The sequence below is a fragment of the Mytilus trossulus genome, chromosome 2 (assembly GCF_036588685.1).
Source record: "Mytilus trossulus isolate FHL-02 chromosome 2, PNRI_Mtr1.1.1.hap1, whole genome shotgun sequence".
NCBI lineage: Eukaryota > Metazoa > Mollusca > Bivalvia > Mytilida > Mytilidae > Mytilus > Mytilus trossulus.
In genome coordinates, this window is record NC_086374.1 from 16,690,353 (window position 1) to 16,708,387 (window position 18,035).

Genomic DNA, 18,035 nt, shown 5'->3' on the forward strand with positions numbered 1-18,035 from the left:
TTAAACATTTCAAACCGATGGGGTTTAAAATGAACATAAATAAATAAACATAAAACAAATCTTGATAAAAGAACATTAGATACTCACATGAAATAACAACTGTTAGTATATATTTATTGAATAAATGCACATTTATACCCCAATGGGGTTGAAGGCATATATAAATGAACACAATACATCATACAAAAATAACAACAAAAGAACAAACATTATATACATATAAGTATCTATCATGCAGTTGTTGAGTACACTCTCCTCAGTGACCATGACTTTTTAACAAATGGAGCCGTATACTGCATAATTGACGGACACGAAAGACATAAAACCAATTTATCCACATTATCCATATTATCTATATCAGAATAGGTATTTCTAACTTTCTGCAAAAAGTTAAGTCTCAAATCTTTATTTTTAATACATGTAAATAAAAAAAATTTCTTCATCATCTATTTTATTTAGACAACAATGTTGACATAAACGTTCTTCCCTTTTACTATTTTTGTATCTACCCCTTTCAATTTCCAAAATATGGTCACTTACCCTTAATTTAGTAAATTTTTTCCTTATTTCAAAGTTATTCTCTTTAGTAAATAAGGCTCATTTCATATTTCTTTTTGATTTTACTATAGATAAATAATTTATTATTTTCTGTTAAAGAATTTAATTTTTTTTTAAAATACGATTACAAACAATTGTTTTAAAAACGTTGTAGGTAACAGTATTGAAAACAAACCCCGGTTAAAGTCTTTTAGTAGGAAGGTTCTTTCGGTTTCACTGATATAATCATTTGCAATTATACGTTTTTTTCAACAAAGAGCTACACAAAACAGAGAAAGGAAATGGTGAATGGCTACATGTTTATTTATGTTTGTATTTACTATAGAAAATGCTAATTCAAGTTATTTATTCAATTTGAAGAAACACAAAAAGCTGGATTCAACTGTAATCAATGTGAAAAGTCATTTAAAACAATCAGAGGATTGAAAACGCATGTTTCAAAATCACATAAAGTTTCAACGAAAAATGGACGTGATAGTCCACGCCTACCAGTAGACGAAGATACAAGTGATAATGCAATAGTTGAACAGAAGAAAAAAACTTCAACAGATGAAGATGAATTTCAGAAGGAAGATTGTGTGGAAGCATGCTCCAATGAGGACGAAGAGTTCGTTTTAGATAATATTGAGCTGGTATCTCCACCAATCATCAAAGATACGTCCATGCTTAGTTGTGAGTAAAACCACCATTGATTTCCCCCTTTTGTCATTTTCAAATTGGCATTTTCAACGAAATCTGAAGATTGTATCTTTGTTTTAAATAGAAACAAATAATAATTGGAATGAGTCAAGTTTTATCCTGTCCAATACTACAACTTCACATTAAATTTCATTACAAATAAGTGTAACGAAGCAAGTTCTTTGGATTGCCAAGTGGCCAATGTTATACCAAACTGAATTTAAGAAACCTCATATTAAAAAAAAATAATGCATATGTTTTTTTTAAACTCAATGGATAGTTTCCATTATAAAACTTATGTGCATATACTTTTTTCTGAAGAACATTCTTCAATTTATTAATATTTAGAAAAGTTTACCTTATTTTAATTGCTTCCTTCCAGGAAGCAATTCCCCTGACATATTTTCCGTATGCAAAGTGACCTCAGTGTGACCCATCTCGTAAAAAATACGCGTGGATGTCCTTAAAATAAACTATTTTCTGAATTTACTTGTTAAACACGTGCTCAATTTCCATGCTTTTTGTTGATTGTTGACAAACAGGTGACAATCGTTATACTTCGGCTTCAAAACACGAACTTTAATTACTTGCCATATTTTCACAACAACACTGACCGATTGAAAAAAAAATAACGATTATACGAAATTTATGCGAAAAAATGATAAATTCGTGCACAGAAGACTAAGTTTATGATGTTTGTATGCATTGGTTCAAGAATTGGAAGAACATTATTTTTCATAGGCCACTCGTTTCTTATGGCTTTAAATATAAAAATAAAAAAACAAAAGTAAAAGGAAACTCAGCATAAATTAAATAATGAAATGAATACATGCAAATATAACTAAATTAAGACACACAAAACAGAACTAAATATAATGTTATGAAATCAACAAAATAAAACTAAACAATTACAGTCCACACACCTCCATCAACTCTGCACACTTCCCGGTAAAGGTTGAACGTTGAACGTACTGTAGAATAAATTTGGTTTGTTCCCCTTGAATTTCTTTAAGGTTCATCATAACAAATGGACAAATATGGCCGTATTTTCACCTCAAAAACTAATCTGTGTACCTACTTACCTGTAGTGTTTGGAAAGTTTTAATGCCTAGCATCCACTAGATATATAAAGGTTAAATGCATTTTGTGTTTAAGAAAGATAAAATATTTCTTGGTTTTCGATGGGCATTTTTTTTTCCTTTCTGCAGAAGGTGTAAAAATAAACAAACAACTGAATTTCTTTGATATTGTCCACTCACTGACTCAGATAACCTCTTGTAACTCACCTATAGTTGTGAAGATACCTGTTGTCCATGTCTATTAAGGACAATCAAAACAATACAAACCGGTTTTTTACCTGAGGGAGTATCTCATAGTTGTACCACAACTTAGTTAATTTTCACACCTTTTGCATGAAGGAAAAAAATGCCCATCAAAATCCAAAAGAGATTTTTACATTCTGAAACACAAAATGCATTTAACTGTATTATATCTAGTGGATGCTAGGCATTAAAACTTTTCCAACTTCACAGGTAAGTCTGTACTCAGAGTATTTTTGGCATGTAAGTACAGCCATATTTGTCTAGAACACTAGATTTTATACTTCTACTGCAATGATAACTTCAAATAATTACATTAGATGTAAGTTTCATTATAATACGTTATTCTGATTGGCTAACATGTTATTCCGTAAACAATTGCATCAGACAATAACATTTATCATGCATGATGACACGAGGTCCCACAAAAAAGTGCACAGGTGAATTAAATAAAACTGGATAAAAATCGTGTTTTCATGATTTTAGCTAAAAAAAAATGTAATTATAAGTATTGAATACTTCTTTTTGAAACTTTATAGGGTTGTAAAAGCGTTGCCCGTGCGTACATTTTTAGAATGAAGCGCTTCCGCGCTTCTTACAAAATGTACTTCGGTCAACGCTTTTACCACCCAATAAATTTACAAAAAGAAGCATTCAATTCTTAAATGAGCAATGACGACTTGAAATTGCATAATACTGTACGGACTGCTTGATTCGTTAAAAATATATTTAAACGGACTTCTTTGAATATTTCTAACGGGTAATTTCACCAACTCCAGGATTTGTAATTGATATCAGCAAACATCCAGTTGTAACCATATTACTAATAACACACTATTTGTCTCTCCGACACCATATATCACCGACCAGTCGACGGTATTTACTACGTGCTGATCGCACATCAAAACCGGGCCTAAATCCCCTGAGTGTTGTAATAATACGCCTTGGGATGTCCATGTCCTTTACTGACAATTGTACTACCAAACTGCTATTTTTACCAAATCTAGACTCATATGTGCTTTACTCAATGGTCATGTGTCGATTAATTTTAACTTTACCTGTGAAATTGCATCGCGTGATATACATGAAAGTTCTACATGACTATATAGTCCGGTGTTAATGAAAATAAGCCATAACATAAAATATAGTTTTATGTGAAATAAATATATATTAGTAATTGAATTGAGTTTGTTACAACAAGATAAAAACCATCACTGAAAGTAAACCAATTAAATTTAAGGTGGTATGGGAGTCTAAAATAAAAATGATAGAATTTGTTCACATTTTGTCAAAATGTAGTATCTATTGATACATGATCAAAAATATTATAAAAATGATAGGTCACCGTGCATTTTCTCAAGCTACAGGTTGTGACAAAATGACAAATTTTGTATGGATTGTACAGGAAAAAACACCATTTTGTGAATAGAAACTAAACAAAATGATAGAATTGTAAAATAAATTAGGAAAAGATTGCTTTCAGACAATGCTTTGATAATATCACTAGAAAAGATAGGGTCACCGTACGTTTTTTCTGGCTTAAAGACAAAATAGGAAAATTTCATGTAGAGTCCTTCAGAAAACGCACTGTTATAGAGTTACCTCCCTTTAAAATGCCAATTTGAAAATATTCAAAAACAACCAAAATTAATCTACACTTGTAAAAATATTATTATTTCTAAGTTATATTCTTATAAATTGGTTCTTTTAAATGAAAATTCACATTAAATTTCTGCATTCCTGCGTCAGATTTTGCTAAATTGATAGAAAATATGGACCTTAGATTCTCTGTTTTTTACAATCCAAGATGGTGAAAGACACCCATACCACCTTAAACCTAAATTATAAATTATTCTAAATAATAATGATGTGCTTATCCCAAGCAGAAAATCCTAGCCGTATTGGACACACTAGTCCGTTTCTGTGTGTTTCTTACAAGTTCATCGAAAATATAAGAAAGAACGAGGAAATAGTTCTTGAGTTGTGTAATGAAATAGAATCCTCCAAAAAAGATAATCATGATATAAACAGAGTAATAACTAGTTTAACAAATTTTTACTCACAGGCAGCTAAGGATTCTTTTGGAACCTCTGCTAATAAAAAATCCGATTAAAAAAAATCATGGGGCCAAAAATAGGAATAAACCATGGTTTAATAAATCATGTAAGCTGAAAAGAAAACAATTTCACTCGGCTAAATATAAATATAATAAACAGATAAGTATGAATAATAAGAATTCACTGAAAAGAGCAGGTAAGGAATACAAAAAAGAAATAAACAAATCAGTTGAAGACAGAAAAAGAGCTTTGTAATATATCAACAAATAACTCGAAAGAATTTTGGAAAGTTTTAAATAGATTATTTCCGATACAAAAAAAGGAAAGTCCAATTTCACTAGAAGTAATGTATGCACATTTTAAGAAGCTTAACGAAAGTGTGGCAAATGAGGTGGAAGAGTTTCAATTACCTAACCTAGAGTTAAATGAGTTCGACGAAATATTAAAATTAAATTAAAAGAAATTATCAAAGTCATTAAAAATTAAAAAATATCAAAAGTAGCTGGATATGATGGAATGAGAAACGAGTTTATTAAAAATTCCATGTCTGTATGTTTACCTCTTTACGTTAAGTTGTTTAATTTTGTATTCGACACAGGGATTATACCTGAAATTTGGTCAATGGGAATAATTAATTTTATTTTTAAGAATAAGGGAGCTCTTAACGATACAGACTCGTATCGAGGTATTACATTGGTATATATCATGTTTAGGTAAAGTATTTACAGCTATACTAAATAACAGACTAGACAAGTTTGCACAAGAAGTAGAATTACTCTCAAAATGCCAAGCGGGTTTTAGGAAAGGGTACTCCACACTTGATAATATATTTAGTTTATACTGTTTGATTCAACTTTATTGACTCTCTGGAAAACGTTTATTCTGTACATTTGTAGATTTCAAGAAAGCCTTTGATACTTTGTGGAGGGTAGGACTGTGGCAAAAGCTTATTTCTAGTAACATAACAGGCAAAATTTTTAACTCTTTTTATAACCTCTACTCTAATGTCAAATCATGTGTAAGACATAACTCGAGTTGTTCAAATTTCTTTCACCCTTTCTTTTTTCTCTTTTACTTAATGATCTTAAAAACTATTTTAATTATTCAGCATGATATAACAGGTTTAGAAAAGGTAAATGAATACTGTCTAAATGAACTAGGCATTTATATTCGAATTTTCTTGTTATTATATGCTGATGATACAATATTATTGGCAGAATCAGCTAAAATGTTGACATGATTGAAAAGGTGCACTTGAGTTTCCTAAAAAGAGTCTTGAATGTTAGATCAACAACACCAAACTATATGGTCTATGGGGAAACTGGCAGATTTCCATTAAAAATTAATATTAAAACTAAATGACTATGCTTTTGGTCAAGGCTAATGCAAAGCAGTTGTAACAAATTATCTGGGATTTTTTATCAGTTAATGTATAAGTTACATAACTCAGGCCAATACTCATTTAAATGGTTATCTTCCTTGAAACAAATTTTAGAAGATACAGGATTTTTTTTGTCTGGAATGCGCAGGGTGATATCAAAAGTTCGGATATTAAAAAAGAGATAAAACAAAGATTGGTTGGCCAATTTGGACAGAGTCTATCTGACTGCTGATATAACAAACTCATCTAGAGGTGTGTTTTATCTTCATACAAAACAATGTTTGTTAAGAGCCATATTTACTCAATCTTAAAGTGGCGGATCGATACATCTACAGTAAATTTAGATGTTCAAATATCAAAATCCCTATCGAAGTTGATCGGTGGAAAAATACACCAAAAGAAAATCGTATATGCTGCCACTGCGATTCATATACCATTGGTGACGAATATCATTATTTTCTTGTATGTTCCAATAAACAAAGTATGTCTTTAAGAGACAGGTATATACCTATATATTACATAAAACATACTTCCCAATTGAAATTTATTGGTCTATTATCACACTGTAACGTGTCAGTGCTAACAAAAGTGTGCATGTTTCTAAGACATTGAAAAAATATTTTCATTATTCATTGCAGGTAACAACAATTTTTAACCACGTTGCAATTAAGAATTTTGCAAACAAATCAACTAAAATATATTTATTGTATGATATCAATTATTAATTTATTGTGTGTCTTGCTTGTTAATGTATAAGTATATATGTAATTGTTAATGTATAATTGCTATCCTCTTGTAGCACCATACGTGTGCCTAAGTTGTAATAAATTGTCTTGTCTTGTCTTGTCTTGTCTTGTGTGTTACACTTTAACGTTGTGTTTCTGCTGTGTCATTTGTTTCCTCTTATACTCGGGTGGGAATTCACATTTCTAAAAGACGTGTCACGGTACTTTTCTATCCCAAATTCATGTATTTAGTTTTTATTCTCAACGGATTTTGTCTAATGCTTAGTTCGTTTCTGTGTGTGTTACATTTTAATTTTGTGTCGTTGTTCTCATCCTATATTTAATGCGTTTTTCCTCATTTTTTGTTTGTAACCCGGGTTTGTTTTTTTTCTTTCGATTTATGAGTATTGAACAGCGGTATACTACTGTTGCCTTTATTTCACCCTTTTTATTGTCCTGTTAAGAATCAAACTATGTCACCTAAACTTTCCAAACTATTGCAACAGCAATTAGGAACAGCTTATAAAAAGGAATGGTGCTTTGAAAACACCCGAGATATATGTTTATAAGTCCGATTTTTGTTTTTGCAATGAAATGCAGGGTTTATGTCAACAATAAAATTCAAGGGAATATTTTTTAATCCCTTTTTCGTATGTAATCGGATGTGACTTACTTTGATTTGGTGGTGTGACACCAAGTTAAATGACTGTTGTACATGCAAAAAATGAAACGAAAATTCCTTAAATCATCAATGAGATAATTTGTCTCCGAAAATACAAATTCTATGCTAGTGAGTTTATGTACACATTTACTGTTTACATATACATTTATTTAAACTTCAATTTACAGGTGTTCAAAGCGCTGAGTTCAAATGTAATCTGTGTGAAAAGTCATTTAAAACAGACAGAGGATTGAAAACGCATGTTTCAAAATCACACAAAGTTTCAACGAAAAATGGACATGATAGTCCATTATTTCTAGAAGATGAAGACATAAATGATAACGAAGGACCTGGAGAGAAGGAAAAATCATCAACAGATAAAAATGAATTCCTGAATGAAGATATTGTGGCACCAAGCTCCAATGAGGGTGAAGAGTCGGTTTTAGGTAATAGTGAGTTAGCCCACTACCTATCAAGGAAAGTTGTTCATGCTTATTTGCATTGAATAATTTTTTGATTGTATGACGCAAAATGTTCCTCTTTTTGTCTTGCTGATGATGGAAATATTGTTACAAAAATTCCTAAAATTCTTAATAAAATAATAAGTGTTCTAACTCTATTAAAATTTCTTTTAACAAGTCCTACTTGTGTATTTATGTATTCATGTACGTATTTACTGCTTAAATATACATGTATTTAAACTTCAATTTACAGGTGTTCAAAGCGCTGTGTTCAAATGTAATCTGTGTGAAAAGTCATTTAAAACAAACAGAGGATTGAAAACGCATGTTTCAAAATCGCACAAAGTTTCAGGGAAAAATTTACGTGATAATCCAGTCTCATCAATAAATGAAGATACAAGTGGTAACGAAATACCTGACAAGAAGGAAAAATCATCAGCACATGAAGATGAATGCCAGAATGAAGATATTGTGGAGGAGGCAAGGTCCAATGATGCCGAAGGGTCGGTTTTAGGTAATAGTGGGTTGGTCAGTTTACATATAATCGAAGATAACACAAAGATCCGGCCATATTTAGATGCATGTTTATTTTTGTTTTGACAGTATCATATGTAACTTATTTCAACAGAAACAACTCATTTCGACAGAGACGAACAAAAATCTGCAATTTATAAAAAAAATCCTGAAATGACATTAAAACCCAAAATAAGTATAGAGAACACGATATGTTACTTTGCCTTGGGTAAAAAGACGAAGAAATGCATAACGCCATGGCACAAAACTTAACCAATGTATTTTTGTTTGCATTACACATTTAATATTTTCTGGTGTTCCGTTGATTTCCTCTTATAGTTGATGTGTTTTTTCGGTTTTAGTTTGTGACACAGATTTTTTTTCTTAATCGATTTCTGAATATTGAACAGCGTCAAAATACTGTTGCCTTTGTGTGTTAGAAGCTTCGATTATGTTTTTTTCAGCAAATTGTCGTCATGTTACGTAATTATAAATCAGCATAAATTTAGAGAGAGAGAGATAATAAACACCGTTAACCCACAAGGGAGACGAATGGAAAAGTAGTATATACATGTTGAATATGTCTCCATTTTGATTCCCAAAACCACGCCATGTGGCGCTGTGGTTTATTAATGAAAACGCACCATTTACATTTATTTCTAATTTATATCAATTTATTTTTTATTTGTTATCAAAATTCCGTCTGATAGTCTTCCCTAGGCTCCACTGAAGAAACATCTCATTTTGAAATGCGCGTCTAGTGCAGTAAAATTTGTACCAATGTTTTAACTTTTTTCTTTTTTTTTTGCCATTTTGCCCAGCATCTTGAGAACTATATTACAATAGATAGACATCTGAAAAAGTATCAGAAACACAAGATGTACAAATAATTAATGTTTTGTCGAAATCGTTAGTAGACTTTTTGCCTCGAAATGACAATGTTTAACTGTTTTGTGTTTATGAAGAAACGCAACAAAGATGGAAAGAGGCTGCAGACAGAAAAATAAAAACAAAGAAGAGACTTTCTTTCTTGTCATGTGTAATGTGCTTGTCTACAATGCTGAAAAAAATCCATTATTGGAGATGCACGTACATCTGGATATTCTGTATATGATCATAAGATCATCTTTTTCTGCATGTGGTGTAATATCGATCAAAACATTAAAAATGATTGTACCAAGTCAGGAATATGACAGTTCTTGTCCGTTCTTTTTTATGTGTTTTGTCATTTGATTTTGCCATGCGATTAGGGACTTTCCGATTTGATTTTCCTCTGGGTTCAGTATTTTTGTGATTTTATTTTTTTCAAAATTAAGTAACAGGCATTTTCCATGTCAACATATAAATAACTTTAACATTTCATTATAGTAGAATCAAACTCTCAATATTCCACTGAAGAAGAAGACAGCGACGACTATTATGACGATGCTGTAATGGCTGAGGCTGATTTTGAATCTAGTGAAGAAACAAATTCTGAATCACTGAAAGGTACATTTGTCATTTCGGCAGACACTTCTGCTTCGTTGCAAGGTTAATATTTTAAGATTAAAAACTAACTTCCTGTTGTTGTTGATCCAAATGACGAACAGTTTGCAATGTTTTCAACATGTTAACGATAGGTTATTATGTAAATGAAATGTAAATGCCCATCAGCCATGATTATTTTAGAAGTATTAGAATATTCTTATAAAATTAAACGTTCCTACACAATAGTAAGAGAACTTTTTTGACCAGTCGAGTTTTTTAATTATTAACTAAGTTGAATGACTTTTCGCCGTTATTTTTCGTACATTCTTTTTGGAATACAACTAACGAATATCAAAATACGAAATAAATTCAGACCTGAAATCGGTAAATTCCTAATGTAAATAATTCAATTGTTCAAATGGAATTCAGTATATTCAAGTTAGATCTTTATGATTCTTAGTAAAGTAATTGTGTCCAAAGTTTATAACTTTACCGACTAAACATGCTAAAGAAAGTTGTATTATGTTGAACTCTCATTATGTAAAAATGTTACAAAAAAATCTCCTTTAAAACTACTGGACCAAATTTAACCAAACTATTAAGTACGATGTTTATGATGACCTCGAATTCAAACAACATGGCTGACATGGATAAAAAAAAACGATATCAATAGAGAAACTCTGACAAGACAGATTTTTCAGAATATACAGATTGTTTACTAGAAAACTGTAATGGGAGTTATTGCCCTCAAATGACCAATTTCCATTCCATTTACTTTCCCCCTCTTATCTTGAAAATACTATTATAGATAGAGCGATATTTTTACATTTAAAATTACCAACAAGACAAGATCTATATATAAGCAAAATATGGCCGAAATCATAGGATAACTCATTTAGACAATATTTACCATTGTTTGCCTGTTTGTCTATTATCTTGAAAACTATAAAGAAAAGATGGACATTTTTAAAAAATGTAAGCAAGACAAGATCTACAAATAAATCAAATTGTGTAGATTCTTTGTAGGAGTAATTGCCCTCAAATGGCGATGTTTAATATTTTTGTATGTGTTGGCAAAACCAGCGGAAAATAGAAAGCAACTGTAGAAAAAAAGAGACGTTATATTTTAGTTTACGATGTGTGTGGTTGTACATTGTTGAAGATGCATATAGACCTAAGCAAGCCATACATTAAATGATCATAAGAGCCTCTAGTTGTGCATGTAGTATAAATAAAACATTCAGCAAAAGGTAGCATGCATGTTCGATGTCAACATATTAAAAAAATTATAAATTCATTTCAGTCAAATCAAAATCTCTTGAATCCACTGACGAAGATGAAGAAGAAAGCGACGACGATGACGATGATTATGAAGATACTGTGTTGTCTGAAGTTTTAGAATCAGATAAAGAAACAAATCCCGACTCACTGAAAGGTATATACCTGTAACGTCTATGTTATATAGGCACCTACGTTTAAATATTATATTTGTATAGTGTCACAGATCAAACTAATTCGTTCAATGAATGTTTAATTGTTTTTGTTTTGATATCTTTATGGATTGAGTTAAACCATTTCATTTGATATTTTATAGTATGTCTTTTACGTTGTAATATAACACTTCTTTTTTAGGTTAGGGTGAATGGTGGCGCCTGTTTAAACGTAAAAAACACACGTTTATGCATCCGTCCCAAGACAGGAGCCTGTTGTTCAATGGTTGTGGTTTGTTAAGATGGTTCATAGGTGTTCTCGTTTTTGTTTTATGCCCCACCGACGATAGTAGAGGGGCATTATGTTTTCTGGTCTGTGGCTTTGTTGTCCGTTCGTTCGTCTGTGCATCCGTTCAGGTTAAAGTTTGGGGTCAAGGTAGTTTTTGATTAAGCTGAAGTCCAACCAACATGAAACTTAGTACACTTGTTGCTTATGATATGATCTTTTTAATTTTAAAGCCAAATTAGACTTTTGACTCCAATTTCACTGTCCACTAAACATAGAAAATGAAAGTGGGAGTTTCAGGTTAAAGTTTGGGGTCAAGGTAGTTTTTGATTAAGCTGAAGTCCAACCAACATGAAACTTAGTACACTTGTTGCTTATGATATGATCTTTTTAATTTTAAAGCCAAATTAGACTTTTGACTCCAATTTCACTGTCCACTAAACATAGAAAATGAAAGTGGGAGTTTCAGGTTAAAGTTTTTGGTCAAGGTAGTTTTGATGAAGCTCAAGTCCAATCAACTTGAAACTTAGTACATTTGTTCCCTATAGTATAATCTTTCTAATTTTAATGCCAAATTAGATTTTTTCCAATTTCACGGTCCATGGAACATTGAAAAGTATAGTGCGAGTGGGGCATTCGTGTACTTTGGACACATTCTTGTTTTTATACAAATAATACCGTTGGATTTTCTATTTGAATTGTTTTATGTTTGTTATTTTGGGGCCCTTTATAACGTGCTGTTCGGTGTGGCGTTAAAGACCGTATTTTGACCTGTATTTGTTTACTTATTATACATTGTGACTTGGATTGAGTGTTGTCACAAAAATACTCCTACCACCTCTTCTGATTTATAAATGAATCTTACAGTTGATGTATTTTCTGGATTTTGGGTTTGTGAACCGGATTTGTTTTCTAACAATCGATTAATGAATATTGAATACCGGTGTACAACTGTTGCTTTTACTTACTTGATCGTATGAGGATTATAAACTGTGAAATAATGTAAAATTCTCGAAGTTGTTTAACAATTTCCTTTTAAGTGAGTGTAGAGCGTGATACAAGACCAGTATCTACGAAGACTAAACGAATTGTAGATAAACTGAAAAAAGAAAACAGTCTGACAAAATCAGAAACTTCTGTAGCAGTAACAGAAACAAAGAAACTTGTGGACACATTTTTTGAACATCTCAGAGTTTTATCACCAACACTTAAGTGGCAGAGATTTAATTCAGGATCGTATTACGATAAAACAAAGGTAAAGTTGATGTTTCAATATACATTTGAAATCATAATCACGCATACTTAGTTTATGTTGGTATTATTCAAATTAACAAGGATTCCTTGTTAATTTGAATACCAACATAAACAATGTATGCGTGATTCTTAAAGAAATTATTAGACACTAGTAAGTTCAAATAAACATTAAATGCATATGCATATATGGATTTTTAAGTTGTCTAGATTTCAGAGCTTTATAAACAACACATTTATAATAATTAGAATCAAATATTTCATTTGTTATAAGATTTCTACAGGTAGAGCTCAACCTCCGAACATAATCTGGTTTACTCTCCGAAAGAATTTAGCAAAGGGTTTAAGTATATTTAGTAACACAATATATTACTTGATAATGTATAAAATTGAGACTGGAAATGGGGAATGTGCCAAATAGACAACAACCCGACCATAGAGCAGACAACAGCAAAAGGTCACCAACAGGTCTTCAATGTCACGAGAAATTCCCGCACCCGGAGGCGTCCTTCAGCCGACCCCTAAATAAATATATACTAGTTCAGTGATAATGAACATGATATATAAATAGAGTATAATATGTTATTTGAAATTTAAAACAAAAACGTCACTACAGACACAATCCATCTACTCATAATTTCAAGAGTGGCTACTTTGAAATTTGTTTTCTCATGGGTAACGTGCTCGCCTACAGTGTGCAAGGAAATTCTGTTTTTGATTCTCGGACGGGCAAAACTGAAGAAACTTGAAAGTTTATTATTATTTCAATTTATATCCGTTAGCTTGGTTCGTTTAAATGTAAGAGTTGGATTAGTGTATCTGCGTAGAGTGTCGTATATGTCTGCGGACTGCGACATTATGAAGTAGCAAGTTAACCATACAACTAGACATTTTGGTCTAGTATTTGTAAGATTAATATAACATTAAAATGTTCCCGTCATTATGTGCATCTAATATTAAAGAACATATTTTGATTATTATGATATGTTTTATTTAGAATGACCAAGCTGATGAATTTGATATTATGATATATCCAGATAACATACAAGTTGAAGTTAATTTTGACTCTCAAATTAGTGGATTCTACAAAGTTAAATTTGAATCGCCTAGAGTTGAGGAAAATTTAAAAAACCAAGTAGAAACAAATGGCTACATTCATCCTGGCAAGTTCAAAGAATATGTGTTTGGTTTGTTCGACCAAGTATTCCAATCAACAGAGCATCATATGTTTAGAAGAGTAACAAGTAAGTGACTACTTATTTTTTTCCCTGGAGTGTAAATTATAAAAAAAGAAGATGTGGTATGATTGCCAATGAGACAACTATCCACAAAAGACCAAAATGACACAAACATTAACAACTATAGGTAACCGTATGGCCTTTAACAATGAGCAAAACCCATACCACATAGTCAGCTATAAAAGGCCCCGATAAGACAATGTAAAACAATTTAAACGAGAAAACTAACGGCCTTATTTATGTAAAAAAATGAACGAAAAAAATATGTAACACATAAACAAACGACAACCACTGAATTACAGGCTCCTGACTTGGGACAAGCCATACATAAATATTGTGGCTGGGTTAAACATGTTGGCGGGATCCTAACCCTTCCCCTAACCTGGGACAGTGGTATAACAGTACAACATAAGAACGAACTATAAAAATCAGTTGAAAAAGGCTGAACTCATCAGATTGACAAAAAATATAAGTGGACGTGGCCGGATACTTCAATTACTCCAGTCTTACATTCTGGACATTAAAAAAAATAAAAATTTTGTTTAAAGAGTTTCATAGAAAAGACCAACAGAAATCGATTGAAATTGAAAGAAGAGAAGATTTCCGTAATTTACTTTAGTATATGGCAGTATGTTAGTTACTGTAAAGCGGGGTGCGACCGTTATTGTTGTTATTGTATGTACGTATTTTGCCTTTTTGGCATTATCATATTTCTTTTTTTAAAGAAAAAGAGAGATCGGACAACAGCAGTCCAGCATACACGATCTTTTATAACGGCATCCCTGGAAAACCTATAGATATTGATCTAGTTCCTTGTTTTCGGATTAATACTTGGCCATGCATTGCAAGAAAAATCAACCCAAATTGGATACATCCTAAACTTGGAAATATAGTCAACGATGCTATCAAATGTTATGACGTTGTTACAAAGACCTGTCCAGATGGTAAGATTTATATAAATAAAAAATCTAATTTAAATGCATAATTTTATTTTTTTCACTTCTAGACTTATGGTAGAGTTTAGTTTGCCTGTGTTTCAGATTGAAGCGGAGGAGTAAACCGTTGGTCTGACTTTCTAAATAACTTTATGGTTTCTTCGTTTCTTATAATCTGAACTAAATAATGTATTACATTGACAAAACTGACAACGCGAGAACAATAGAAAAGTAACTCCTCTTCTGAACAATCGTCAATATCCACTGTTAAACTATGCCGGTGACGATATTGATTAAAAATTATTTATTAACGGCAATCGTATATTTCAAAGAGGAAGTATTTGTTATACTGCGTTTAATATCTGAAATAAACATGCAAATACTTATGTTTCAATTAGTCCTTGGCATGTTACAACTTTCAAAAATATGTATTTGTTCTGCATATATATTTTCGAGTATGCCGTTCTGTTCATATTTCAGATAATTTTATTAATAAAATTTTATATTTTGTTTCAAAATATATTTTGTAATTTCAGAGGTTGAAGAAGGTCATCTTTTGTGGCGATTGTCATTTTCATACACAGAGAAGAAGTTGGTAAACTCTGCTAACAGTGTCGATAAATTCAGCACAAAGAAAACTGTATTCAGATTAATCAAATCACTCATTCAAGAACTGAAAGATAATAATCCAGCAATTATGAAAAAATTCTGTTCATATCATATCAAGCAGTTTATGTTTAAACAATATGATACATGGGGGGAAATATATGACGACGCAAAAACTCTTAGAAATGTTCTACAGAAATTGTTGGAGCAACTGTCAAGTTCACCCCCTTTCATAGAGAATTATTTTATAGAAAATGATAATGTAATCAGGTATGTTCCTAAGCCCGAAATCGCTTTGATTGTAAAATTTCTACAAGACAAAATGAAAGAATTATGAAAAGTAGTTATATTGTCATTTGTATATGTTTATATTATGCTTTGACCAGGTGTGCATATCATAAGAAAAAATAAAATCGAAAAATTTCCAAAAAAATCATATTTAATAAACATAAAGGTAAAACATTACATTAAATATATAAGATTCATGTCTAGGTTTGGTCCACTATCGAATAGATTTACTTTACTTAGTAGTCGCGAAGGTATAGCTCTGAAATGGGTAATTAGTGTTCGTTTTCTTTCAATAAAGTTGTATTAAATTTACACTATCATGACTTCTTTTTCATAGACAAGTATGTCGAAAGAAATGGTTATATGTGTTCGTTAAGATGATATCGATAATTTTGTTTGACGTCAGTACTGACGACGATTTTCCCGTCGGACGTTGATTTGAAATGGAAGGTCGACTTGAGTTCTAATAAACATAAATAATAAAAACAAAACCTATTCAAATACTTCACTGCATCATGTTTTATTCATTTTAATAATGTGGATTTTCATATTTGTATATGCCATTTGTTAAATTTCGATTTATTTGCATTTCGGGGATTTATTTAGGACACATCTCACATAATTTTTCGAAAAACTAAGGATTTTCTTATCCCAAGCACAGAATACCTTAGCCGTATTTGGCACAACTTTTTTGGATTTTTTTTATCTTCAATGCTCTTCAACTTTGTCCTTGTTTGGCTTTATAAATATTTGGATATGAGCTGCTGAGTCTTATGTAGACGAAACCCGCGTCTGGCGTACTATCATAATCATAATCCTGGTACCTTTGATAACTATTAATTATGTTTTCATTTTTTTTCCCATTCAATTTTATTGTATTGGGCATGGCAGATACAGAAATCGCATATTCGACATTAATTGTTTATATATATCTTTTTGCAAAGTTACGGATTTAACATTGTTGTGCTGATGTTTAGATTAGTTATGAATATAAAACGTGTTTTCAACCGTTATCACCTTTACTGTTTAGACGTAGGTACTTCTAAAAATAATTACTTCTGTGCCTGTATCATACGATCCTTTACGATAGATATTTGGCGAATCTCCATGCCTAATATATCATGTACTGTGCAACCCCAGACTCTACTGAAGAACGGCCGAGGAAAGGTAACACTAGGCCACCAATAGCTGAATAATTAGCAATTAAAGATAACATAAAGTCGAAAATAATCAAATATGAAATTAAGAGGGAAAAAGGCACACAAAACTCACAAAACAAGACCGATTGTGAACTAATTTGATGGTGGCCCAGAAAATCAAGACCTAAAAATTCGTTGCAATGTCGTATTTGATGACAAGTCATAATTGAATAGTGGAAAACTTCAGTTTAATTATCACTAATTCTACATGACTGTGATTCCTTCGTATGTACGATTTTAAAGATTATATATAGCTATATTGTTGCATTTTGAATTTCTGCAATTGTTTTTATCCTAAGAATTTCTAATTGTTGTATTTTAAAAACAAATGCATTAATTTGATTAAATGATAAAAAGTGGCATTTAAATTAAATTAAAAAAAAACATATTTTCGTCTTTTTTCTTTTGGTCAGCGACAGTTATATCGTCCTTTGAGTATACTCAAACTGTTGAAATTAATAAATATTACAAAAACACGTGTATTTGTTTCGTTATGTTGACGTAATAGAACGTTTCTTTGCTAAGAATAGTCCAGTAATAATCGTCTGAATGTGTAGAAACTATCGTTGACTCTATAAATTCTCATATTCCAAAATGCTGTTTTCTTCAGGATTGGAACTACCAAAAGTTTTAGACCGCAGAAGAAAACATGGCTGCCACCTCTGCCTTAATAATTCTGGGAAATAAACCGAATATGTAATGTTCAAGAGCTCACGATCTTTCAAACTTACCTATATAGACCATATTTTGTGAAAGGGGGGTCAATACACAAAATCCAGTCCAACATGCAACAGAATAACTATTTATATCAGAGGCTCACTTTAAAATAATGCATCATATACGCGTTAAACATCGAGTAATCGGGAGACAATGTAAGCTCTGTACAGTTTTTTCAAATAAATTTGCGAGTACTGCCATCCAGGCTTCGATTAAATTCACAAATTTATCAGTCTATATCGATCAGCCTTGTCCCTTATAAAAC

General features: G+C 31.4%; 1 protein-coding gene across 2 annotated transcripts in view; it reads left to right on the top strand.

The window, feature by feature from the left end:
* Positions 1 to 16,358, top strand: part of LOC134706607 (DNA ligase 1-like) — a 45,430-nt gene extending 29,072 nt beyond the window's left edge. Inside the window, exons 4-13 of one of the 2 annotated variants that reach the window (XM_063565699.1) lie at positions 919 to 1,230; positions 5,509 to 5,580; positions 7,568 to 7,825; positions 8,094 to 8,354; positions 9,722 to 9,841; positions 11,124 to 11,255; positions 12,577 to 12,791; positions 13,785 to 14,031; positions 14,751 to 14,969; positions 15,497 to 16,358. In XM_063565699.1, the coding sequence (XP_063421769.1) occupies positions 919 to 1,230; positions 5,509 to 5,580; positions 7,568 to 7,825; positions 8,094 to 8,354; positions 9,722 to 9,841; positions 11,124 to 11,255; positions 12,577 to 12,791; positions 13,785 to 14,031; positions 14,751 to 14,969; positions 15,497 to 15,903 (2,243 nt within the window). In that variant the 3' untranslated portion in view covers positions 15,904 to 16,358. The remainder of the gene's footprint in view (positions 1 to 918; positions 1,231 to 5,508; positions 5,581 to 7,567; positions 7,826 to 8,093; positions 8,355 to 9,721; positions 9,842 to 11,123; positions 11,256 to 12,576; positions 12,792 to 13,784; positions 14,032 to 14,750; positions 14,970 to 15,496) is intronic. The other variant, XM_063565700.1, reaches the window with a different exon arrangement.
* The last annotated feature ends 1,677 nt before the right edge of the window (positions 16,359 to 18,035 follow it).